General features: G+C 42.4%; 1 protein-coding gene and 1 long non-coding RNA gene across 2 annotated transcripts in view; one reads left to right on the forward strand and one right to left on the reverse strand.

Moving 5' to 3' along the window:
• The window catches only part of LOC105487367 (lymphocyte antigen 86), a 63,658-nt gene that overhangs the window by 27,543 nt on the left and 14,082 nt on the right, over positions 1 to 22,033 (reverse strand). Inside the window, exons 3-4 of the mRNA XM_011750820.3 lie at positions 2,098 to 2,184; positions 673 to 801 (exon numbers count right to left, since the gene is read on the reverse strand). Of these exons, the coding sequence (XP_011749122.1) occupies positions 673 to 801; positions 2,098 to 2,184 (216 nt within the window). The remainder of the gene's footprint in view (positions 1 to 672; positions 802 to 2,097; positions 2,185 to 22,033) is intronic.
• The window catches only part of LOC112427650 (uncharacterized), a 219,551-nt gene continuing 199,713 nt past the window's right edge, over positions 2,196 to 22,033 (forward strand). Inside the window, exons 1-4 of the long non-coding RNA XR_011624071.1 lie at positions 2,196 to 2,212; positions 4,345 to 4,485; positions 5,649 to 6,360; positions 12,226 to 12,326. This is a non-coding gene — a long non-coding RNA (uncharacterized lncRNA). The remainder of the gene's footprint in view (positions 2,213 to 4,344; positions 4,486 to 5,648; positions 6,361 to 12,225; positions 12,327 to 22,033) is intronic.

The raw sequence follows: 22,033 nt of genomic DNA on the forward strand, positions 1-22,033 counted from the left end.
AACTACACCGCGGAAGCATCTCAGGGCCTTGGTGAAGCCGTGGTAAAGCCAAGGAGGAAAGGAGAGGTGGGGACAGGTGGCGGAAGGCTACCTTCTCTTTCTTCAAGGCTGTAAGGCAGGGAGTAGAGGGTTGGTGCACTGGAGAAAAGGTAGCTAATGTAATGGGGTTTCTGCCTCTCTACTTCTAGTGTAACTACCCGATGCCTCTGTTAGTCAATGACCCACGTTGGGAAAGGTGGTGACATATCATAAGCTTCATTTGTTTTTCTTTTTTGAAGTCCATTACTACGTTCAGGACACCCTGCCACTAAGGAAGTTGTGGAGGGAAAACCTGGAACCACTCTGAACCGCAACGGATTTTTGGAAGCTCTTGGCTCTTTCTGCTGCCAGCTCTGTTTATAAAATGCTGCTACTCACAGGAACAATGTACTGTTTTAAAGCATCTCATACGCGTCATTTCCTTTTGATATTCACAACAGCCCTGTAAGGTAGGCCTTATGGAATGGGCCTTATTGTTATTTTTATGCAACACATGCTGATAAGTGAGGATAAACTCGTCCAAAGGTGAGGGGCAGAGACAGAGCTCTGGTCTGGGTGTCCTGGCCTCAGATGCAAGCTTGCATTTATCTCTCTGCAGGCCCCTGCAAGCAGTGAGCAAGACAGATGGCTTACCTCCTTTCCTTCTTCCACAGAAAGAAAACTTGGGCAGAGCCACCTCACAGATGGGATAGGAGAAATTCAACACAGACGAGCCTTGAGACATGAGAGCTAGGTCAAGAAATAGCTCTTTGATGTCCTCTCCTGGAGGAAAGAGAAGAACAGCTTTACTCTTACTGCGTGTTTCACTGTGCAGCAAAGGCATTCACAGTACACAGCAGCATGAGCTAAAGAACCTTTTGTTTCCATTAATCTGCTCTGCGTGGGGAACAGTTTACTTCTTTCCTTAGTAAAACAGCATTTAGGCAATGCTGCGGGGGATTATGACGAGACCCGGGGTATGAAGGGTGGCTGCTTCTCAAAATACCTGCTTGGAGCAAGGTAGTTAATCGGCTGAGCTCCCCACCCTGGTGCTATGGCCTTTTCATGTGAAGTCTGCAGGTCTGGCTTCTGGAATTTCTCAGCTGCAGAGTATCATTTGTTCCCCATGATGGCGGTGGGGTGTGGTCACGCCTACATACACCTGCTGCTGTCACCAGGGAGGTATTGCAGCACAGGTACACAGGAAGCTTCGGTGGGTCCCATGGCCGTGGCTCCCAATTCTCTCTGCCTTTTTCTCCATTCCTCCCTTTTATGTTCCACCCACTCTTCCATTTCTCTTTTCTCTCTTCTTCTCTCCCCATAACATTTCTTGAGCTGCTGCTAGAGTCCAGATACTGGATAAGATTCTAGAAATACAAAGTTGCGTGAGAGTTCTTGATTTCTGTGAATGTTGCTTCCACTTTTCTGGAACGATTCCACATGCTAAGTTTATTCAACCTCTCTACTTTGATTTTGATATAACTGTTTTGGAAAAGGAGATAGTCTAGTAGCTATAGCAAATATATTGACTAACTATAATTGCATGATCATATGATGAACATTAAACAATCAGAAAGTGCTCTAGCTTATTGATTGGGGTAGGGGAGAAAATATTACATCTCCTCCTTGCCTATGTCAAGGTTTAAGAATTTGTATTAACTATTTGGGATACAAAATAACACAAATGACAAACCGTACTGCTGGTAGTAGATTTATTTGTTGCTGAGATAACTAAAAAAGTTAGGAGATCCTGAGTAGACATTAATACTTAATCTCAAAATATTCCCCCCCTTTTTTTTTTTTTTGCTGCGTATACTGATTCCAGATGCTTATATCGTCCAAATGAGTGCCTAGAGTCTTTTTAATACAAAAGTACAGCTTTAAGTGAGAGTTCTACCCTACCTGGATATAACCTAGAGAGAGATTTGAAAATGAAGATGTAAACAGTGTTAATTCTAGAGAGTGGTGAGGGAACAGCAGTTTAGCCAGTCATTATAGTTAATGTAAGTCATTGGGGGTGTGGAGTTGGAAGAGGCTGTGTAATGTTTTATTTCATGCTAATCATTTTTTTTTACTTACTCAGAATTATTCCAAATCTAATGTTGATATTTGATTTTAATTGCTTGGAACACTTTTCAATAGAAAAGCCAAAATCTTGTAATGGATCTGCGAAGAAGAAAACAATAGATTAGTTGTGAGTACATAGTATATTCTGCAAACATATTCAAAATTTGCACCAACATTGTTTTCACACGAATTACTGCATTTATTCAAAAGCATATTGCCCAACACTTTTTAGAATAAGCCTGTGATATTTTCATCAGCTCCCCCCAGTGTCTTCAAAGCCAACGTCATGTTCACTCTGACAACAGGGCCTCCATCCATGGAATGAACAGTGTCTTGCTAGTTGGGTTATGTCTTTACTTGTTAACGTTTTTATCATAGAAAAATGTTATCATTGCCCAAATTCTTCTAGTTCCTGAACATTTGGCTTTAAAATTGCTCATGGATTGCATAGAGCCTTTAATAAAGTATCTATTATTATTATCAAAACAGAGGGAGGTACAAAAGTTAGGAGAGCTTGAGTAGACATTACTACTTAGGCTTCAAATATTTTCTTAAAAGATTTTCAAAGTTAAGATCTGCCTTTGTAATTCCATTTTATCTTATCCCATCCCATCCCATCCCATCCCATCCCATCCCATCCCATCCCATCCCATCCCATCCCATCCCATCCCATCCCGTCCCATCTCATCCCATTTAATGTAATACTTCCCCCAAAAAATATTCCACTATGTACAGGTATTGTGCTAGATATGATGAAGCTATAAAGATAATATTTTCTGCATATAACTTCTGCTCATTCACAAAGCTCCAATGGTTTATCTATGCCTCAGAATAAAGTCCAGAAATGAGTGACTGGCTCCAACTTCCATCCTCCACATCATAAATCCATCCTCCATTCCTTGAGACCAACACACCAGCACATTCCCACCATGTTTGATTTGCTTGCGTGCTTTCTCCCATTTGCAATGGTCTTAGTCTTTTTGGCTATTATCTAAATCCTCAGGTCTTGATCATTCCTATCTTCTTTGTGAAGGCTTCCCTGACCCCAAATATTCTCTTGTTTCCTTGAATTTTTAAAATGGTGATGTCTGGCACTCTCGGTAAGTGTACAAACATGTATCACTCTGTACTTTGCTACATGGCTTATCCTGCAACACTGAATCTAAACATGACATTCATTAAAGGCCAGAGCTAGTTTCTTGTTTTGTTTTGTTTGTTTTGTTTTCCATTTCCTTTTCCTTTATGTTTCCCACTGGGCTGGAGACAGTTTTAACAGAGGATTACCTTGTACTAATAGCCGAGCCTTGTACTTTATGAGTGTTTTCCATTTAATTCTCTAGGTACCCCAGCACCTAGCAGAGAGTCTCACAGCCTCACAGTCTGACACACAGTAAGCACTCCATAAATGTACATGTTGAGTGAATGGATGGGCCGTGTATTGGAGCTGTTTCTCAGCTCCAAATCCAGCCCTCTTTCCTCTGATTTTTAACTGGGCTCTCGGTAATCATGTTTCTCCTTCGCTGTCTGCCAGTCAAGATAGCAGGGAGATGGATGCTGGAGTTGAAGAAGGGACTTACTCCTTCTTGAGTGCTTTCTGGGAGTGTCACTGGTGATGGACCAACACCTTGGCAGGGGAAGTTGGTTCCAGTTGGCTCTCTTTTGCACCTTCCCAGCATCAGCTGACACTCAGCTCTGTGGGGCCCTAAGCTACTGCAATAACAGCACATCAGAAGCTGTCACCCCTTCCTTAGCAGTCTGTCTCAGCTCCATAGGGTCCTTCTGTCAAGCATCCAGTTTCTAATCCCCACAACCTCTGCCTTTTGCTCTCCCAGCCCTCAGCGGTCCTTTCTTTGCTCTTTTGGTTCTCCAGCAACTGGTTCTCTAACCAACTTCCTATGTCAAATTCTCTCTGTTAAAATAACTGATATGGTCTTCGTTTTCCTGACAGGACCCAAACTTGCAGAATAAATAATAATCTGAAGAGATACACCTCATTTTACTGTTATGAAAATATAGACTGGGAGATGTTGTATTAACTTATCCAGATCCCCACACTAGAAAGTGTCAGAGTCAAGATTCAAAACCAGAGTTAAAAACAAACAAACAAACAAATTGCTCCCTGGTATTATGCAGTGAAACTCACAAAGTAGAACCTCAACTACATATGTTACTTATTTGATTTGTAAGATTGCCCAGAATATTTTGTGTGCAGGCATATGGCATCTGGTAGTTCTGTTTCATAACTGATTTCCATTTCAGCTTAGCTATGAGCTCACATTTGCCAATGATAGTGTTCCAGACAGTTTTATCATCCACATTGCTGACCTGGAAGATGCATCATTGTCTATGATATCTGCAATGGAAATGATCACTAGGCAATTTCAGCCTTGCAAATCTAACGTAAGTACACTTTCGTTTGATCAAAACCCCTTTGGTCCAGTCACTAATTTTCCTAAGGGTGGGAAAGTGCCCTCTTGTCTTATGCTCACTGGACTCCTTCCTAAGTATCTCTGTGCTGTCCCAGGGTTTCTTTCAGCCTGGAAAATAGGAGCAGGGGGTTGGAGACGATAGTTCCTGCTACATCCTTGGCACTCAGTATTGAAAAAGATAGAAGCCAATGAACAGATGCTTAGGAAGGTGCATCCTCAAAATTGTGGATAAATTTAAGTTGCTATCCAGGCAAAATAAAAGAGGCTAAGTATGTATTGTGTTGTTGATTAGCAGCTATATAATTACACTGTATGTTTATCAATATTTTAAAGGTATAGATAGGAAGAATCAACTAAGGGTGGGAGAAGGAAATAAAGCATTTTCCTGGTACTAGAAACACATTGTTGTTAGGAAAATAATCTCAATAAAGAACAAAGTCACAAAGAAAGCTGTAGGCTGCATCTCTCTGAGGATATGTATATAAAAGTAGAAAGACAGATTGCTTAAAAAGCGCTTAAGGGTTTGGTGAGCTTTCCTAGCAGCTATTTCAAATTTATATGCAAGACTGATATCTTTGAGTATAAACATGCAGTTTGTGGTCCTCTTGGGGAAAGTGACATTGGTTCCTCCTCCTCCCCCAATCCCATCCTCTCAAACTCATCTCCTTCTCTGTATTTATTTGCATTTCCACTCAGGCACTTTGTATGTTCTATACTACATTATATTTGTTTGTATACCTTTGTCATTCCTCCACTAGATAATGCAAAGCTGACTCCCCAGTGCCAGGGCTATACATAATCTCTTAAGATTATACCAGATCTCCAGTGATTGTCTGCTGGATGAATAGTAGTGGTTATTTGTAGTAAATCTGCTGAGAACCTTAAAGCAGGATTCCTCAATGTTGTCACTATTGACATTTTGTTTTGGATATCCCTTGTGGTGGGTGCTGTTCTGCGCATTGCAGGATGTCTAGCAGCATCCCTGGTCTCTACCCACCAGATGCCAGTAGCACCCCCATACCCTCTGGTTGTGACAACCAAAAATATCTCTAGACATTACCAAAGTATCCATGAGGGACAAACTCACCCCTGGTGGCGATCACTGCTTTAAATAATCACTTTGTCAATTTCCAGGCTTTACTTATACTGCAAATGCCTCAGAATCACCTACCAAAATAAAAGATGGTAGGTTGCATTTTAAAGCAGTTCTCCTTCTACAGTATGAACCGTGATGGGCAGGCTGAGCGTGGAGAGACTTTCCCTTGGACCCTTGCTTCAGTAACTTTTAATCATATAAGATGGATCATCTGCCTTTGGACTTTCTGAAACAATAGCATCGGAAAGTTAATCAGAGTTGGTGTTCTGAGAATTTGAGGAAAGAGATAAGTGTTTCCTCTGGATACTTCACTGTATTTCAGCAAATGAGCTCAGGAAAGAAGTCAAAGCTTCATCATGAAATAGAAGACTTCATTTTCAATATTTCTTCCTTGGCCTCTATGTGGCACTTCCTTGCTCTCTGTTCTGTTGACTTCTATGGCCTCAGCCCAATGGAGGACGGCATTGTAGTGGGTGAACCCAGCAAACCCCAAACTGCCCCTGCTCCCCTCTCCCCCGGGCAGGTGTGCCCTCGAAGGCAGGCTTCTCCAAACCAGCAGCATGTGAACCCTGCCAGAGGTGAGGAAGAGCTCCAGGAGAACAGCCAGCAGCATCTGATTTGCATACTAAGGGCAGCAACAATCAAATCTCTCCTAGAAAGGTTTTCTTGGACATTCATGGAGTAAAATAGAGTTGGATAAACAAGCTGGGTTTAGAGTGAGCAGCATTTGAACAGATCTCAGCTCCAAAGGTATTTTTGTGCCTTCCACCCTCCATTAGTGGCCTAGGCTGGGCTAGACCTGGGCAGCTGTCGAGGGGAGGACAACCTTGTCGGGATGTCTTCTATTAACAGCTAGCAGTAGGCTTTCAAATGGAATCAGTAGGAAGAAGACAAAATCCAATGACACAGACTCTGGGAGTGAAATTCCTCAGCAGAGGATGGTGGGGGCCTGGGTACACTCCACTGGACCAATCCTCGATTTGACTTCAGGCAGCGGGAAAGCTTGGATGTGTGTGTCTAAGTCCTGGAGTCCACGGATGTAGCTCCGCCCCCTGTGGCCTCTGCGTTGCTGGCTGGGTAGTTTGAGGCATAGAGGAGGGCCCAACTCTTATGCAGCTAGTTCCATTTTCTATATTCTAGCTCTACTTGAGGTTTTTCTTTAGCTTTATATTTTGAAATAATTATATTTTCACAGGAAGTTGCAAAAAGATACAGAGAGGTCTCATATATCTTTCCGCATCTTCCCCCATGGTAAGATCTTACATGGAGGGCAATACCCAAACTGGGACATTGACACTGGTACAATCCACAAAGTTTATTCAGATGTCAACAGTTTAGCAATCGTCTGTGTGTGTGTGTACAAGTGTGTGTGCCTATTTTTTACAGTTCTATTGCTTGGGTTTAAAATGGTTAGAAATTGGTCTTCCTCCTCTCAGGGGAGGGTAGAATTCTTACAGCAGAGTCACTGTGGAAAGGAGCTGACTCCCCTCCAACCTCACTTGTACCAGCCTTCCACATACTCACGGCCAAGTGCAACCCCAAGATTGCAATGTCCTTCCTGCTTTGTAAAGGTAGTCTTTCTCCCTCTCCCTTTATCCTATGCTCTTCTCTTCTCTCTTCCTGTCCCTCATTCTCTCTCTCTCCCTCTTTCTCTTTTTCTTCTTATATCAGTACTTAGATCTGGCTACCATCCTGAGATTAAGAACACTGATTTTTCTTCAAACACATCTTAACCTTCATGGCTCATTCCCTGTGGCCCACATTACTCTAAGAGCTGGTATTGCTTCCTGCATGTGCTATTGGCAGAACACAGGCTGGCCCCAGGAGAATGTTAAGTATTACAAGCATGCTTCCGATAGAGGCACGACCTGGGGAGGGAGAAAGGGCATAGAGGGCCCAGGAGACCTTACCAGTCACACACAGCTTAGCTGCACTGGCAGGACTGCCTCTCACAAACAGTTTATGGAAGGAAGGAAAAATTGGGTTAACAGAATGTGAGTAAAGCTGGTCTGCTTCTGAATGCTCAATAAAATAGTACTGGATGGTTGTTTAATAATGGGGGGTGTGTTAGGGTTCTCTAGAAAAACAGAACCACTTGGCACTGGAGACTGAGTGTCTGAGTGTGGTTGAACTGCTAGTTCCGGGTCAAATGGTAGCAGATATTCCTCTGCATCTTTCAGAATTCTTCCCAAATGTAACAAAATAACAAACAGACCTTGCTTTTGATTTCTTTTTTTTAGGTTGGCTGATGGCCAATTCTGCCAGCTTGTGTTCTGTTTATCATACAGATCTAGCTGGGCACAGATCTGGAAGTCTGTCTTCTTTCAAGGCTGTACTTTTACTAGAGTGTCTTAATTTTCTTGGCGAATTCATAGGATGACATTCAAGGGTCACTGTAGACCTTTACAGGAGGATGATGCATAAGGCTTCAGTAAAATCGCATTGCTGGAAATCCATTAGCAGCACAACGCAAAATTAACTTTCTTCTTTTCTGTCCTTAATGCCACTGTGTTCCCTCCGCCTCCTCCCCTCATACTCCCTCCCACCTTTGTGGAAAAAGAAATAACTTACAATGTGGTAAGTGCATTCTAGCTGTGTTTTTCTATTATGTCCTGATCTCTTCTTTTTTTCTACCTGCCAAATCTTATTACTGTAGCACAGCAAGGCTCCCCAGTGGGTCATTATTTCAAATAATAGTAGTTCCACTCCCATTTGACTCTCTTTGGCCAGCATTTCCTCGGGAATTGACTCACACATTCAAGTCAACTGGCTTCTTGTTTCTTCATCTCAGATATGTAAACAGTGTGTTCAAAATACTTAAACATGTTTCTTGCTTTCAAATGCAACAAAAATAAAATTAACACGATCACAATGGAATATCGACTATTTGTGATATAAGATGGTAAAAACTGCAACATCCTGCCAGCTGCCTGGCAACCTTGGTGAATGTGTTTTTGAGTGAGATGGTATGTTGGGGCTGCTAAACTCAAAATTCTGGATCCATAGCTTGTCTGCTTTTAATTGCAAAAAAAAAAAATTGAATTCATAATAAGCCTTTTTATTGACAGAAAAGGAGTAGGAATCTTGCATGGCCCCTCTGGCCTCTAAGTTCCACTTTCCCAGAATAACCTAAGTTTGGCTTCCATCAGCATAGGAGGAGATGGCTTTTCTATCATGATATAAATATGACAGACCATAAGAGATGAGTGGCAATGAAGACAGTCTTCTGCCCAAAATATCTTGCCAAATGTCTTGATGAAAATAATGACCTAATTGAGGCAGTTTTGTCTGATCTTTACATCTTAGGAGTAGATCAACAATGCACTGGTCGGGCATGGTGGCTCACACCTGTAATCCCAGCACTTTGGGAGGCCGAGGCAGGTGGATCACCTGAGGTGAGGAGTTCAAGACCAGCCTGGCCAACATGGTGAAACCCCATCCCTATTAAAAATACAAAAATTAGTCGGGTGTGGTGGCACGTGTCTGTAGCCCCAGCTATTCAGAAGGCTGAGGCAGGAGAAATGCTTGAACCCAGGAGGCGGAGGTTGCAGTGAGCTGAGATCACACCACTGCACTCCAACCTGAGTGACAGAGTGAGACTCCGTCTCAAAAAAACAAACAAAAAAACAAAAAACAAAAAAACAAAAAAAACACAAATGCACTAAGTGCAAAATTTTATTGTGTGTTACCAAGAGGGTGCCATGGTGCCACATAGCATAAGATCCTAACACGAAGGTGAGAGGAAACTGGAACCTGTCTTATGGGTGAGAAACAGTGCACCTTAGTGGCTGGAAGATGCGATAGGAAGAGCAACTTGGCTCATCATTCATTACCCTGTAATAGGAAGGGGATTAGGTCTTGGGGATAGAAAGACAAATCAGAACTGCTTCTGGTATCATCGTATTTATAATATTTCCATCATCTGATTATGATAGCACACTACTGAATAATAAACTCAACAAAAGATGCATGTATACTCCATACTCTAAATCTCTCATTTATAGTCAACACAACACATTATAGTCTCATTATAGTCAACATTTTATAGTCTTCTGTAGGCAAGGCATGTTTCCCATGGATTCACTTTATACTATCTTGCCTGGCCTCTCTTCATTTTAAACACCATCTTAATAACAGTGTCACTATTCTTTCTTACAATATGTTTATTAACTGTCTAATATGTGCTGGACACTGTGCTAGCTGTGGTGGAACCGAGGTGGAAAGGGAGCATTTTGACCAGACCAGTTCACCCAAAGCCCTACTATTGGTTAAGTAGTGACCAGATTACTAGAGCTCCCTCAAGTCTAGAAGCATCAGGGGAACTTGCCTCTTCGGCTTGGTGTTGGTAATCGTTTAACTTTCTGTTACTAATTTGGAGGCAGTCCGCGTGGGATAGAAAAGTGGATAAATGCTAGTCTGTTCTCTTTTTACAATGGAAGATTAGACTTTAGCACATGCTTCTCCACTGCCAATGTGGATTTCACCAGCAGGCAGACTCCTTCTAAGGGAGAGCCTGGCTTAGAGACAGCGGGAACCATGGCACTGGTGACACCCACACAACCAGGATACACCTGTTGTATTTAATGTCTGCAGTTCTTACAAATTTGTCTGTCTCTTGACAGTCTTGACAGGGGACATAAACAGGGCCAGATGCATAGGGTGGTTTACTTGACTGTACAGCTACAAAGATGATCCCTGGGACTTTTCTTGACATGCTGCAAATGCTGAAAAGGAATTCTCTTCTGCTTCTAGAAGTCATGAACTAGATATGATTTAAAAGAAAAAGCTAAGGTGTTTGTTGTCCTTGGCATCGGATGTTGTGGAATATGATGGTTGGGTGAGCAGGAACTGACAAACTGTCTGGGAGGTAACAGCTGAGGCCAGCCTAGTCTTTGTTCATTGATGGTGCTGGATTTGAACCAAACATACCAGGAGGTCCTCAAATGTTATTTGAATTGTTCTCATTATCCTTGAGAGTGACCAGGGCATGGGGTGCTAGTTAACATCCCTGTTTGCTAAGGAAGAGACTGAGATTTCAGGCAAGGAAGTGACTTCCTCTCATCTCCAGACTCAGCCTCCAGGGCCCTGAGCACTGCACCCTGGTTCCTGTGCGGGTCTCACCCTGGAGCAGGTGAGCGAGGCAGACAAACGACAGAAGCAGAGCTTTAGATGGAGGCGAAATGAGTCCAGACATGTGTGCCGGGACCTGGTCCTCTTAGGATTCAAGTTGCTTACAGAGAGGGACAAGACCCAACAAGCTTCCCAATTTTGATAAAATTCTTCACTGTGATTGTGCAGGTCACTGTCAGTCAGCGAAGGTGCTGCTTTTCTCAACCCAAAGGAAACTGGGATAGAGGAAAATGCTTTGGAAGTTTTTTTTATTAGGAATTAAGAAAAATAATGCATGTAAAGCATCTTGGCCAGTGTTAGGCACATAATAGACAGTTAATAATTGGGCAAAAGGAGGATGGAGTCCATTAGAAAGAAGATATTACAATACTGACTATTCTCATTACAGTTGCAGAAAATGAAACCAACTTTTTTTTTTAAACATTTTTCTTTTTAATGTAAGAACACCCTAGGTTTAAAATAATTTAGTTAAGTTCATATATCTTTTTTGTATTATTATTTTTCTTTTGAAATAGGGTCTGGTTCTGCTGTCCAGGCTGGTATCAAACTCCTGGATTCAAGCGATCCTCCTACCTCAGCCTCCCAAACTGCTAGGACTACAGATGTGATCCACTGTGCCCAGCACTTTTTTTTTTGTTTTTTTTTGTTTTTTTTTTTTTGAGACAGAATCTCACTGTCACCCAGGCTGGAGTGCAATGGCACAATCTTGGCTCACTGCAACCTCCCAAGCTCGAGGGATTCTCATGCCGCAGCCTCCCCAGTAGCTGGGATTACAGGTGTGTGCCACCACAGTGGGCTAATTTTTGTATTTTTAGTAGAGATGGGGTTTCACCATGTTGGCCAGACTGGTCTTGAACTCCTGACCTCAAGTGATCCACCCGTTTTGGCCTCCCAAAGTGCTGGGATTACAGGTGTGAGCCACTACACCTGGCCTTCAGCCCAGCTTTAAGTTAAATAGACATTTCTGAGATGAAACCTAGACGCCACCTGGGGCGTCCCAGCCCTTAAGATTAAACAGGATTGGTGGAACATAATCTCATGGCTGGGATGCTCTTTGCTGATGGTTCTCAATGTGGCTGCACGTTGAAATCACTAGGAGAGTGCTGTGAAAATACCCATGCCCGAGTTCCACCCCAGACAGTCTGATTTAATAAGTCTGGGTGCTGCCTGGTTTTTAAATGCTACCCAGGTGATTCTATTGCCCTGCCTAGTTTGAAACCCACTGTTAAAAGCCACACCAAGTTTTTTGGTCATTTCCTGGTACATGATCTTAAACGTGAGACCCTACGTCTACCGTGTATCACTCAGGCTCAAAGTTTAACCCCTTCATAGACGTCCTAAGAAATCTCCTTACAAACCATTTCACAAGGTGTACAGAATTTATGAAGCGTTAGGAGGCAGCCCCCTCCGCTTAGCCCCTTATGACCTGGTGAGATGCTCCGGCCTCTCCCTCTTTTTTCACGTCTCTGGCTCCTGTCTCTACAGGACACCATGTTTGCCCTGGCTCAGTCCTGAGGAGTTGGAACCTTGGCAGTTACCCAAGCTCCTCTCAAGAATTCTTTCAAGAAAGGCACGGCTCTGCTGAGGTAGGATTCCTGCAACAGCCCCTAAAAGCATATTTTTTCTGTTTCATTTCCTGAGCATTGACTCTCTGCCAAACACGATCTTAGGCATGAAAAGATTTGAGATGAGAGTTCAGGGACGAAGAGAACAAAGCTGACGAGATGAGCAAGGAGAGCTAGCGGAGGATGGGGAGCATGAGACAGGACACGCCTGCAAAAAACTCCCAATGTGGAGAAGAACGTGGAAGAACAGCAGAGCTTGGCAGCTGTGAGTGGGCGGCGTGGGGCTGGGAGAGCCAAGGCCAGAGAGCCCGGGATGCGCAGGAGTCCTGGGCTGCCTGCAGGCTCGCGGGAGCTCTGTGCTGGGCGGAGAGAATGATTTGAAGATGGGAATGCAAGCACGCACTCAAATTAAAAAAAAAAAAAAAAAAGAGTTGTGATTATAAATAAAAGGCATTTGGCGTCAATGAAGGAACTACTTAAGAGATCAGCAGCATCTTTTACAGCCGAATAAGCTTTACCTCCCTGTACGGTCTGTGTTTGTAAGGCAGTCACCGTTCACGCTCTCAGGAATTTTGGGTGTGGTTCTTCCATGACTGTGACTTGGGCGGATTGTGTGGTGTTGTGTGTGTTTCGTGACTCTCCATAAGCCGCCATGACTTTTGGAGATGGAAAGTCAACTCATCCATTTTCTTTGTTTTCCTAAACACTGATTTTCTTCTGGACAGGCTGCCTGTGTTCCTGAACAGGGGCACCAATACAGGCTATAAAGAACAACTTATTCTTTTAGGGGAGAGAAGTAGAGGGTTCTAAGGAATAAACTCTGTGAAAAATATCTCCATAAGAATTTGATAATGCGCTAAAAATTCCCTTCACTAATCCTGAATTCCCCGCTCTAGCATCACCTTGCTTGGTTCGTTGCACTGCACTGTGCAAGCCGGTTAAGTGTTCGAGGAGTGAATGAAGGAAGGCGGATAAACCATCAGGCAGGGAAAGTGAAGGGGCCGTATCACCCTAGCAGTCGTTGAACTGATTTTGGACACAATCAGCTTGCTCTTGGATCTCCTCAAATGTTTTGGTAACACATTGGCCTTTTAATAAATCTTAACTTCAATTTGCCCTCTCCTAATACAAGAGGCGATAAAGATTATTTTCATCTTCATAGTGTTCAGTACTCAGAGTTAGAAGGGTAAATATCCCTCCAATTAGACTGATTGGGACACGTGCTTGAAGTCAGAGCAGCTAGCAGAATACAGCAGCAATTTGATTTTTCCTATTTTTGGTAGGTGCAGAGAAAATGGAAGGAGAGATGCTACTTCGACAGGAGAGACAAAAGCCCTGCTATTTGTTTATTGGTCCGATTGTAAAGCTTTTTGAGCCTCTGCTGTTTGCTAGGCACCATGCTAGATGTGGGATACGAAGATCACTTAGTCTTAGGCATAGCCCCTGACTTTCAGGAGAAAGAGGTAGTAAACACACGACCCGCACGCAGCCTAGCCACAAGGTGCAGTGAGAGAACAGGGAGGCACCAGTGTGCTAGCGCTTGCCTTGGAAGCTGTGGAAGCGCTTTTGTGACCATTCATCTTAAGTATATTCCTATATATTTCCAAATATTTCCAGTAATTACAGATGGGTGTAAAACAGTGGTCACTTCTATAGCTCTTTCCATAGCAGGTGCTGTTCTAAGCCCTACATGTGTATTAGCTGAAATCCTCACAAAAGCCTTAAGAGAGATGCTGTTAAGATCTGTGTTTTAGAATTGAGGAAACTGAGGCAGAGATGGTTTATGGAAAGTGTGCAGGTTGCAAACCTTGTACGGGGCTGGAGTAGGAGCCTGTGTATGTAGACTCTTTTCTACCAACTCAGGCACAGAGAACAACAGGTACAAAAAGTCTCAGGTCCCAAAGTCTGTGTATTCTGGTCAACAAAACTCTTCATAAAATCAAGCCAGTTGTGCTTTTGTGAGCTTCATCTTGAATCACATAAATGCAATCAGTCCAGCTTCTTTCTTTGAAAGGCTGGAGGTGGGAGGTGGCTGGTGTTTGCTCAGACACGGACAGACCTTAAAGGTCCCAGAATCACCCCTGGAAGGCTAGTGGAAAAATGAGATAATTTTCTTTTCCTCTATTGCTTTAAGTGGTATCAGAAAGGTAGATTTCTGTCATCTTCCTATATATTTTCAAAGAAGGAGCCTTCCTTGGCAAAATACAAGTTTCTGTGGCTACTGGCGTCAGAAAGAGTTTCCACCATCATCACAGGCCTTCATCTTGCAGGTAAGCTCAGACATGCTCACCCTCTTACTGACGTTGCTGAGCATTGCTCATGATGTGGAATAGAATTTCTACATCATCCATGCCCATAGTGTGACATCAAAACCAGCATGTCCTTTGCAGCCCTTAAATACACACATGAGAATGCACACACACAGACACACACACACCCCACAAAACAAAACCGCAGCCCTGCCTTGCTTTTGCCTTCTAGCTTGACCATTTTAGGGCAACCTGTCTTGGTGTGTTCCCAGGGACCAGAAGCTTCTGTGTAACTTAGGCAGTAAATCAGGGTGTCAGCTAGCACTCACCTTGTCCCCCTAAGCTTCCATTTCCTCACTTGTAAAAGGAGGAACTGAGTACTATTTTAGGCTTCATGCTTCCTTCCTGTACCAGGTTTCTCAGATGCCCCAGAGGCCAGGGCAGTGGAGCCCAGACTCTGGGGGCCCGGGGCCTGCACTGTGGGTCATAAAGGCAGAGGGAGATGCACAGCCTCAGGCTCAAGAGCTTCAGGCCATTATTTTAAAATAAAATCTTTTTATCTTGAAATAATGATAGACCTAGGAAGCTACACAACGAGTACAGAGGTGTCCTGTGTACTTTCACCCACTTCCCTTCATGGTAATATCTTACGTAACCGAGTATCAAAACCTAGTCATTGACACTGGTGTACTCTACAGACTGTATGCAGGTTTTAGCAGTTTTCACACACACACACGTGTTTGCTCATGTAGTTCTATGCAGTTTTACTGCATGTAAGCACCACCATATAGATCCTGGCTGGGCGTGGTGGCTCATGCGTGTAATCCCAACACTTTGGGAGGCCTAGGCAAAAGGATCGCTGGAGCCCAGGAGTTCAAGACCAGCCTGAGCTGTAACATAGGGAGACCCTGTTTCTACAAAAGTAGAGGCCAGCACCCTTCCTTGCCAGTGCAAACGTTTCTTGCAATGTTCAGGGCCCTGGAGCCAATCTTGGCCATACACAGAAACCTACAGAACAAGCATGAATTCTTTTTTAAAAAAAATTTTTAACTTTTAAAGGACACACAATAATTATCCATATTTATGGATTTGCTTCCTAAATGCTTTCTAGTATGAGAGCAACTTAGCTTATTTTTCTCCTTGGCCTCCCTACATGTGCTAATGAGTTGTCTGTGGCTGCCTCCAATCCCCCAGCAGACCAACAGGAGGAAAAAAACTCAATTTGCACTTTTCCTAGGAAACAATCCTGTTGGCAGAGCGGACTCATAAAGCCCCTCCTTTTCTGTGCTAGCGTGCTGCCGAGGGGCCCACGTGACACTGCTTCTGAATGTGGCCTCCTGGATTTAAGGTGGAGGAGCGCCTCAACCGAGAGGCCCTCGAAGGAAGAGAAACCGTGTAAGGAAGTGCATGGAGAATAAGAGACCCCGTGTCTCCAGGGTGTGGAATCCCAGGCTTCCTTCTTAAAGATGCCATGGAGCTTCCCCAAGAAGGCAGAGTGGATACCCAGCGGGAGTTCCCACCCAGATGTCTTGAACTGGAACCAGGGAAGTCAAATTCTACATTCCCAAAGCCAATTCGCCATTTCTTTCTGCATCTCTTACGTCAATGAGATGAAGCCAGAACGGGTCTGCTGGATGCCAGAAATCTGCAATAGAGCTCTCCTGGATAGGAAGGAGGGAGGTGCTTCTACGGGAAACCCTGAATTTGCTTGTACTTTATCTTCATGTAACACAGACCATCCGGGAATAGGATCCCGGGACCATGAATAATGTGAGATTACAAGCTCTTACAGGTGGATGCTGGAGGGAAAAGCAGAGCTGCCATTGGCTTGGTCTCTCTGCCAGCAAAATAAATTCCTGACCAAGGAAAGGACTCATTTTTCTGCCTCCAGAATCAACACACCCTAGCATTCCCTTCCTGATTAGAGGAATAAAAAATACTTCTGCTAAAGATATAAAAAGAATTACATTGAAAGATAGCAAGTTGCCACGAAAAATAAGACAGGAAATTGGATTTCAGATGAATAAAGGAGACGAGTGCACCCGTTGAACAATCACAGCCTTCCCCCGCAGACCTGCGCACAAGTTAAACACCACGTGTGAGTTTCTTCTGCTTCACAGCAAAGTTTAAAGGCCCTGGCTCAACACTGTGCCCTTCTCTGTAACACCATTGCTGTAACCATTTGGATATTGTTCAGCCTTTTTTTGCCATCTGTTCATGTGTCTTCAGAACATAACATTTAAAAACTGTTAGTGTGCATGGAAATATTACTAGACAAAACTGATACAACTAGAGCAATTAGTCTAAATACCTTTGCCTAGGCTTAAGCTGCTGAAAACTGGAGAAAGAAAGAAAGTACTGGGCTGGTAAACATTTTCTAACATAGGAGACATAAATAATGGATATTCATAAGTTTGTAATTGCAAAAAAGTGGAAATAACCTAAATTTTTATCAAAAGGAGGAGAGACACAATTGTAGTCGATACATATAATGATGTAATGTACCTCCATGAAAATGAATTAACTAAAGCAATGCATGCTAGCTATCTCTTGAAATAATGTAATAAATTAGTCTCCAAATAAATTGCTAATTCAACTTTCATTAGTTCCAGTAATTTGTAGGTCAGCTTTTTCTGTGTAGACACTCATATTGTACGCACATAATAACATTTTTGTTTCTTCCTTTCAAATCCTTAAACATTTTCTTTTTCTTGTCTTTTACACTGGTGAGGTCCTTCAGTACAACTTTGAATACAAGTGGTAGTGATGGGTGTATTTGTCTCACTCTTGATTTTAAAAGGAAGGTTTCCAGTGTTTCACCATTAAATGTATTGTTCACTGTAGATCTATATTTAGGTGTATTTCTTTAAAAAGCAGACAGCTAACTTATAAAATGCAATTTGTCATTTTTTGTTTTGTAAGATCAGGTTAATATAGTCCATTTATATTTATTAGGGCTTTTTATTTATTTATTTATTTATTTATTTTTTATTATTTTTTTGAGACAGAGTCTCATTCTGTCAGCTGGAGTGCAGTTGCACTATCTCGGCTTACTGCAACCTTTGCCTCCTGGGTTCAAGCAATTCTCTTGCCTCAACCTCCCGAATAGCTGGGATTACAGGCACCCACCACTACGCCCAGCTAATCTTTGTATTTTTGGTAGAGACGGGGTTTCACTATGTTGGCCAGGCTGATCTTGAACTCCTGACCTCAGGTGATCTACCTGCCTCAGCCTCCCAAAGTGCTGGGATTACAGGCATGAGCCACTGTGCCCAGTCAAGCTTCTGATATTTTAATAATTATTTTATCCTATTTTGGGTTTTCTTTCTTTATGCCTTTCCTCCCTTCTTTCCAGCATTCTTTTGGATTCATTGGAATATTTTAATTTTTTCTTTTGTTTGTATTGTTTTGTTTATAGTTTGGAAATCATGTACTATATTTCTAGTCTTGTAGTACTTACCTTTGAAATTTTAACATGAATATCTTAATAAATCTTAAAAATAAACTTTTCTTTTTCCTACCTATTTTATTTTAATTTTTTTTTTTTTGAGACGGAGTCTCACGCTGTTGCCCAGGCTGGAGTGCAGTGGCGCGATCTCGGCTCACTGCAAGCTCCGCCTCCCGGGTTCCCGCCATTCTCCTGACTCAGCCTCCTGAGTAGCTGGGACTACAGGCGCCGCCACCACGCCCGGCTAATTTTTTTGTATTTTTAGTAGAGACGGGGTTTCACTGTGGTCTCGATCTTCTGACCTTGTGATCCGCCCGCCTCGGCCTCCCAAAGTGCTGGGATTACAGGCTTGAGCCACCGTGCCCGGCATCCTACCTATTTTAAAAACCTTGGTATGGCCGGGCACGGTGGCTCAAGCCTGTAATCCCAGCACTTTGGGAGGCCGAGACGGGTGGATCACGAGGTCGGGAGATCGAGACCATCCTGGCGAACACGGTGAAACCCCGTCTCTACTAAAAAATACAAAAAACTAGCCGGGCGAGGTGGCGGGCGTCTGTAGTCCCAGCTACTCGGGAGGCTGAGGCAGGAGAATGGCGTTAACCCGGGAGGCAGAGCTTGCTGTGAGCTGAGATCCGGCCACTGCACTCCAGCCTGGGCGACAGAGCGAGACTCCGTCTCAAAAAAAAAAAAAAGAAAGAAAGAAAGAAAAACCTTGGTATATAAGTATGTACGTATTTATTTGTTTTTATTGTGGCAAAAAACACATGACATTGAATTTCCCATCTTAACCATTTTCAAGCGTACAGTTTGGAAGTCTTCCATATATTCACATTGTTGGGCCACAGATTTCTAGAACTTTTTCATTTTGCATAAATAAGCATTGTCTTTACTCTCCTCCTTATAAAAGACCAGGTCAAGGACATGAGAATGCTTTATGTTCACTCACCAGCCCCTCCTCCGTGTGCTATTGTTATCTGCCATTTTGCACTAGGCAGCCTCCGATATGGCCCCAGGTATCCCCTCCTACATTGCACGTCCTGTGCAATCCCCTTCTCTGAAGTAGCCCAGTGACTTGCTTGTAAGCAGTGGAACATGGCAAAAGCATTGGGATGTTGCTTCTGAGATTAGGCTGCAATGTCATGAGACTTTGACAGCTATCTGTCATGACCTCTCTCTCATTCTGGGAAGCACGTTGCCATGTTGTGGGTAGCCTTGTGGGAAGACCCCCATGGTAAGGCACTGATATCTCTGGCTAATAGCCATTGAAGACTTGAATTCCACTAACAGCCCTGTGAGTGGGCATGGAAGCAGATCTCTGGAGGTCTGTTCATTGCCATGTACTCACATGAGTTTGGAAGCAGCTGCTCCCCCAGCCAAGCCTAGAAATGACTACAGTCCACCTTCATCACCCTTTGTCAGAGACCACCAACTAAGCCACATCCAAATTCCTGCCCCAGAGGAAAAAAACTGCGAGGTGAGGTGATAATGCTTATTGTTTTAAACTATCAAATTTTAGGGCATTTATTATGCAGAAATAGACATCTAATACATTCTTGTTCCAAATTCATCATTATCATCATTACATTCATTGATTGTTAAAATTGCCACCGCTTTGCTTCTCATTCCATTTTACATCTCAAAACTGACTTCTGGGATCATTGCCTTCTCAAGTACCTTTACAATTCTTTTAGTGAGAGTCTTTCGGTGGCAAACACTCTAGATTTTTTTTCTCCAAAAAGTCTTTAATTTACTCTTATTATTGAATGACTTTTAACTATACTGTATATAGAATTCTAGGTTCTAGGTTGATTGTTATTTTCTCTTTTCTATGATAGTATTGCTGAAGCCTGCTGTCAGTCTATAACTTCTTTTAGGTAATTTCTCTTGCAACTTTTACCATTTTTTTTCCTTTGGTGATTTGTGGTTTTATCCTGGTTGGTCTAATTGTGAAATTCCTTTTACGAACCTCTGTGGGAAACTCTGTGGGAAGCACGTTGCACGTTGTGGGTAGCCTGGTGGAGAGACCCCCATGGTAAGGGGGTCTCTGGCTAATAAACATTGAAGATTTATTGTGTTTATTGAACCTGAGATTCATGTCTTTTTGCAGTTCTGGAAAATTTTCAGCATTTTTTCTTCAGAAATTGCCTTTTCCCCTATTTGTTCTATTTTCTTCTCTAGCTGTAGCTCCATATTTTTTGTTTTTTTATTTCTCTGTGGTAGATTTTGAGTCATCGCTCTAAACCTTTCATCCAGTCCATCAGTTCTCCCTTCAGCTATTTTAAAATCAACGTTTTAACATATCCATATTTTTTATTTCAACAATTAAATGTTGCATTTTAAAGGGTTTTATTTTATTCTTTTTCACACCTCCCTGATTATTTCGATATTATTTTTTCTCATGCTTTGATTTTTTTTTAATTAAAGAAGTTATACATTTTATTTTTATATTCTGTACCTTATATTTCTAAAATCTAATACCTTTGGGAATAGAATTCTACAGTTTGGGTTTTCTCTGCTGACTCTTCCTCATGGTGGTTTATTTCCTTGTCTTTTTAAATTTTGGACTGTGAGCTTATGGTTAAAACTTTAGAGACCCAGTGAAATGTGAATTGAGGGTATATGACCCCACAGAGATAATTAATATTTCCTTCTGCCTATATGCCTCAGATGTTCCCAATCAATAACCACTCTAAATTTAATTTCTAGGCTTGAGTTTTTTTGAACTAGGAAGGTAGTATATACATTTGGGGCCCAAACCTAGATGATAATATGCTTAGATGACATATTTGCATGGAAGACTTATTTTCCCAAGAGATTAGGCAGAGTTAGATAAGTTTTCCTTTCTTTTAATTATTTTTAATTTAAAAAAATTTTTAATTAATTATTATTTATTTATTTATTTTTTTACTGTGACTGTAACTCTTAGAAGGTTGTAGCTTCATGGAGGGATCAACTTTCCATCTCGTACGGTGAAGGGCTTGGTTACCAAACTCATGCACAGCCATTAAAGCCTAAGTTCTGGCTAACGGAGATTGACACATTTTCTGTGGGTAGACACACAACTTTATTGTTGGTTTTCCACTCTGTGTCTTTTTGTTTTTTTGTTTTTGATTTTGTTTTTTACTTTAGCTTTGGCTTTGTTTTGACTTCTGGAGACCTCTCATCTTTTTTTTTTTTTTTTTTTTTTTTTTTTTTTTTTTTTTATTGCAAGCTCTGCTATATATTTAAAAGATTTGTGTCATGTCTTATCCATTATTTTCAGATATTTTATAGCAAGGCAGTTTTTTATGATAGGAAGAAGTTTTTTATGTAGACAAGAAGACTGCCCACTTCATACAGTTTCCTTAGATGTGTGGGTAATTTTTTTGTGCACTGTCTTGGTTTCTCTTTTGCCAGGGTCCTTTCATGAATGCTTTAGTGTGATGTTAGAGATCCAAGTGCACAAGGACACTGCAGGGTGCTATGGTCTGAATGTTTGTGTCCTCCCACGTTTATATGTTAAAACCTAATTCCCAATGCAATCATATTAAATGGTGGAGGCTTTGGGACGTGATCAGGCCATGAGGGCAGCACCCTCATAAATGGGACAAGTGCCTTCATAAAAGAGGCCTGAGGGAGCTTATTTGCCCTTTTCGCCATGTAAGGACAGAGTCAGGAGGCACATCTGTAAAGCAGAGAGTGAGCCCTCTCCAGACACTGAACCTCCTGTCACCTTGATCTTCGACTCCCTGGCCTCTAGAACTGTGAGCAATGAATTTCTGTTGTTTATGAGTTACCCAATCTAAAGTACTTTGTTATGGCAGCCTGAATGAACTAAGACACCAGTATTTATTTTCCTCAAAGATTTCTTCCTGTAAACACCTATAACTCTTTGCTTGAGGGCTATCTGTGACTGTGGGAGTAAGCTTGTCCAGTACACAGTTAAGCCGAGAGTGCTGAGAGTTGATGCCTCCAGGAACAGCTCTCAACAAATAACAGGTGGGAGTTGATAGATCAATACCCCAGTTTCTTCCCCCTGGAGATGTGACATC

Source organism: Macaca nemestrina, chromosome 5, assembly GCF_043159975.1.
Source record: "Macaca nemestrina isolate mMacNem1 chromosome 5, mMacNem.hap1, whole genome shotgun sequence".
In the NCBI taxonomy this organism is placed as follows: Eukaryota; Metazoa; Chordata; class Mammalia; order Primates; family Cercopithecidae; genus Macaca; species Macaca nemestrina.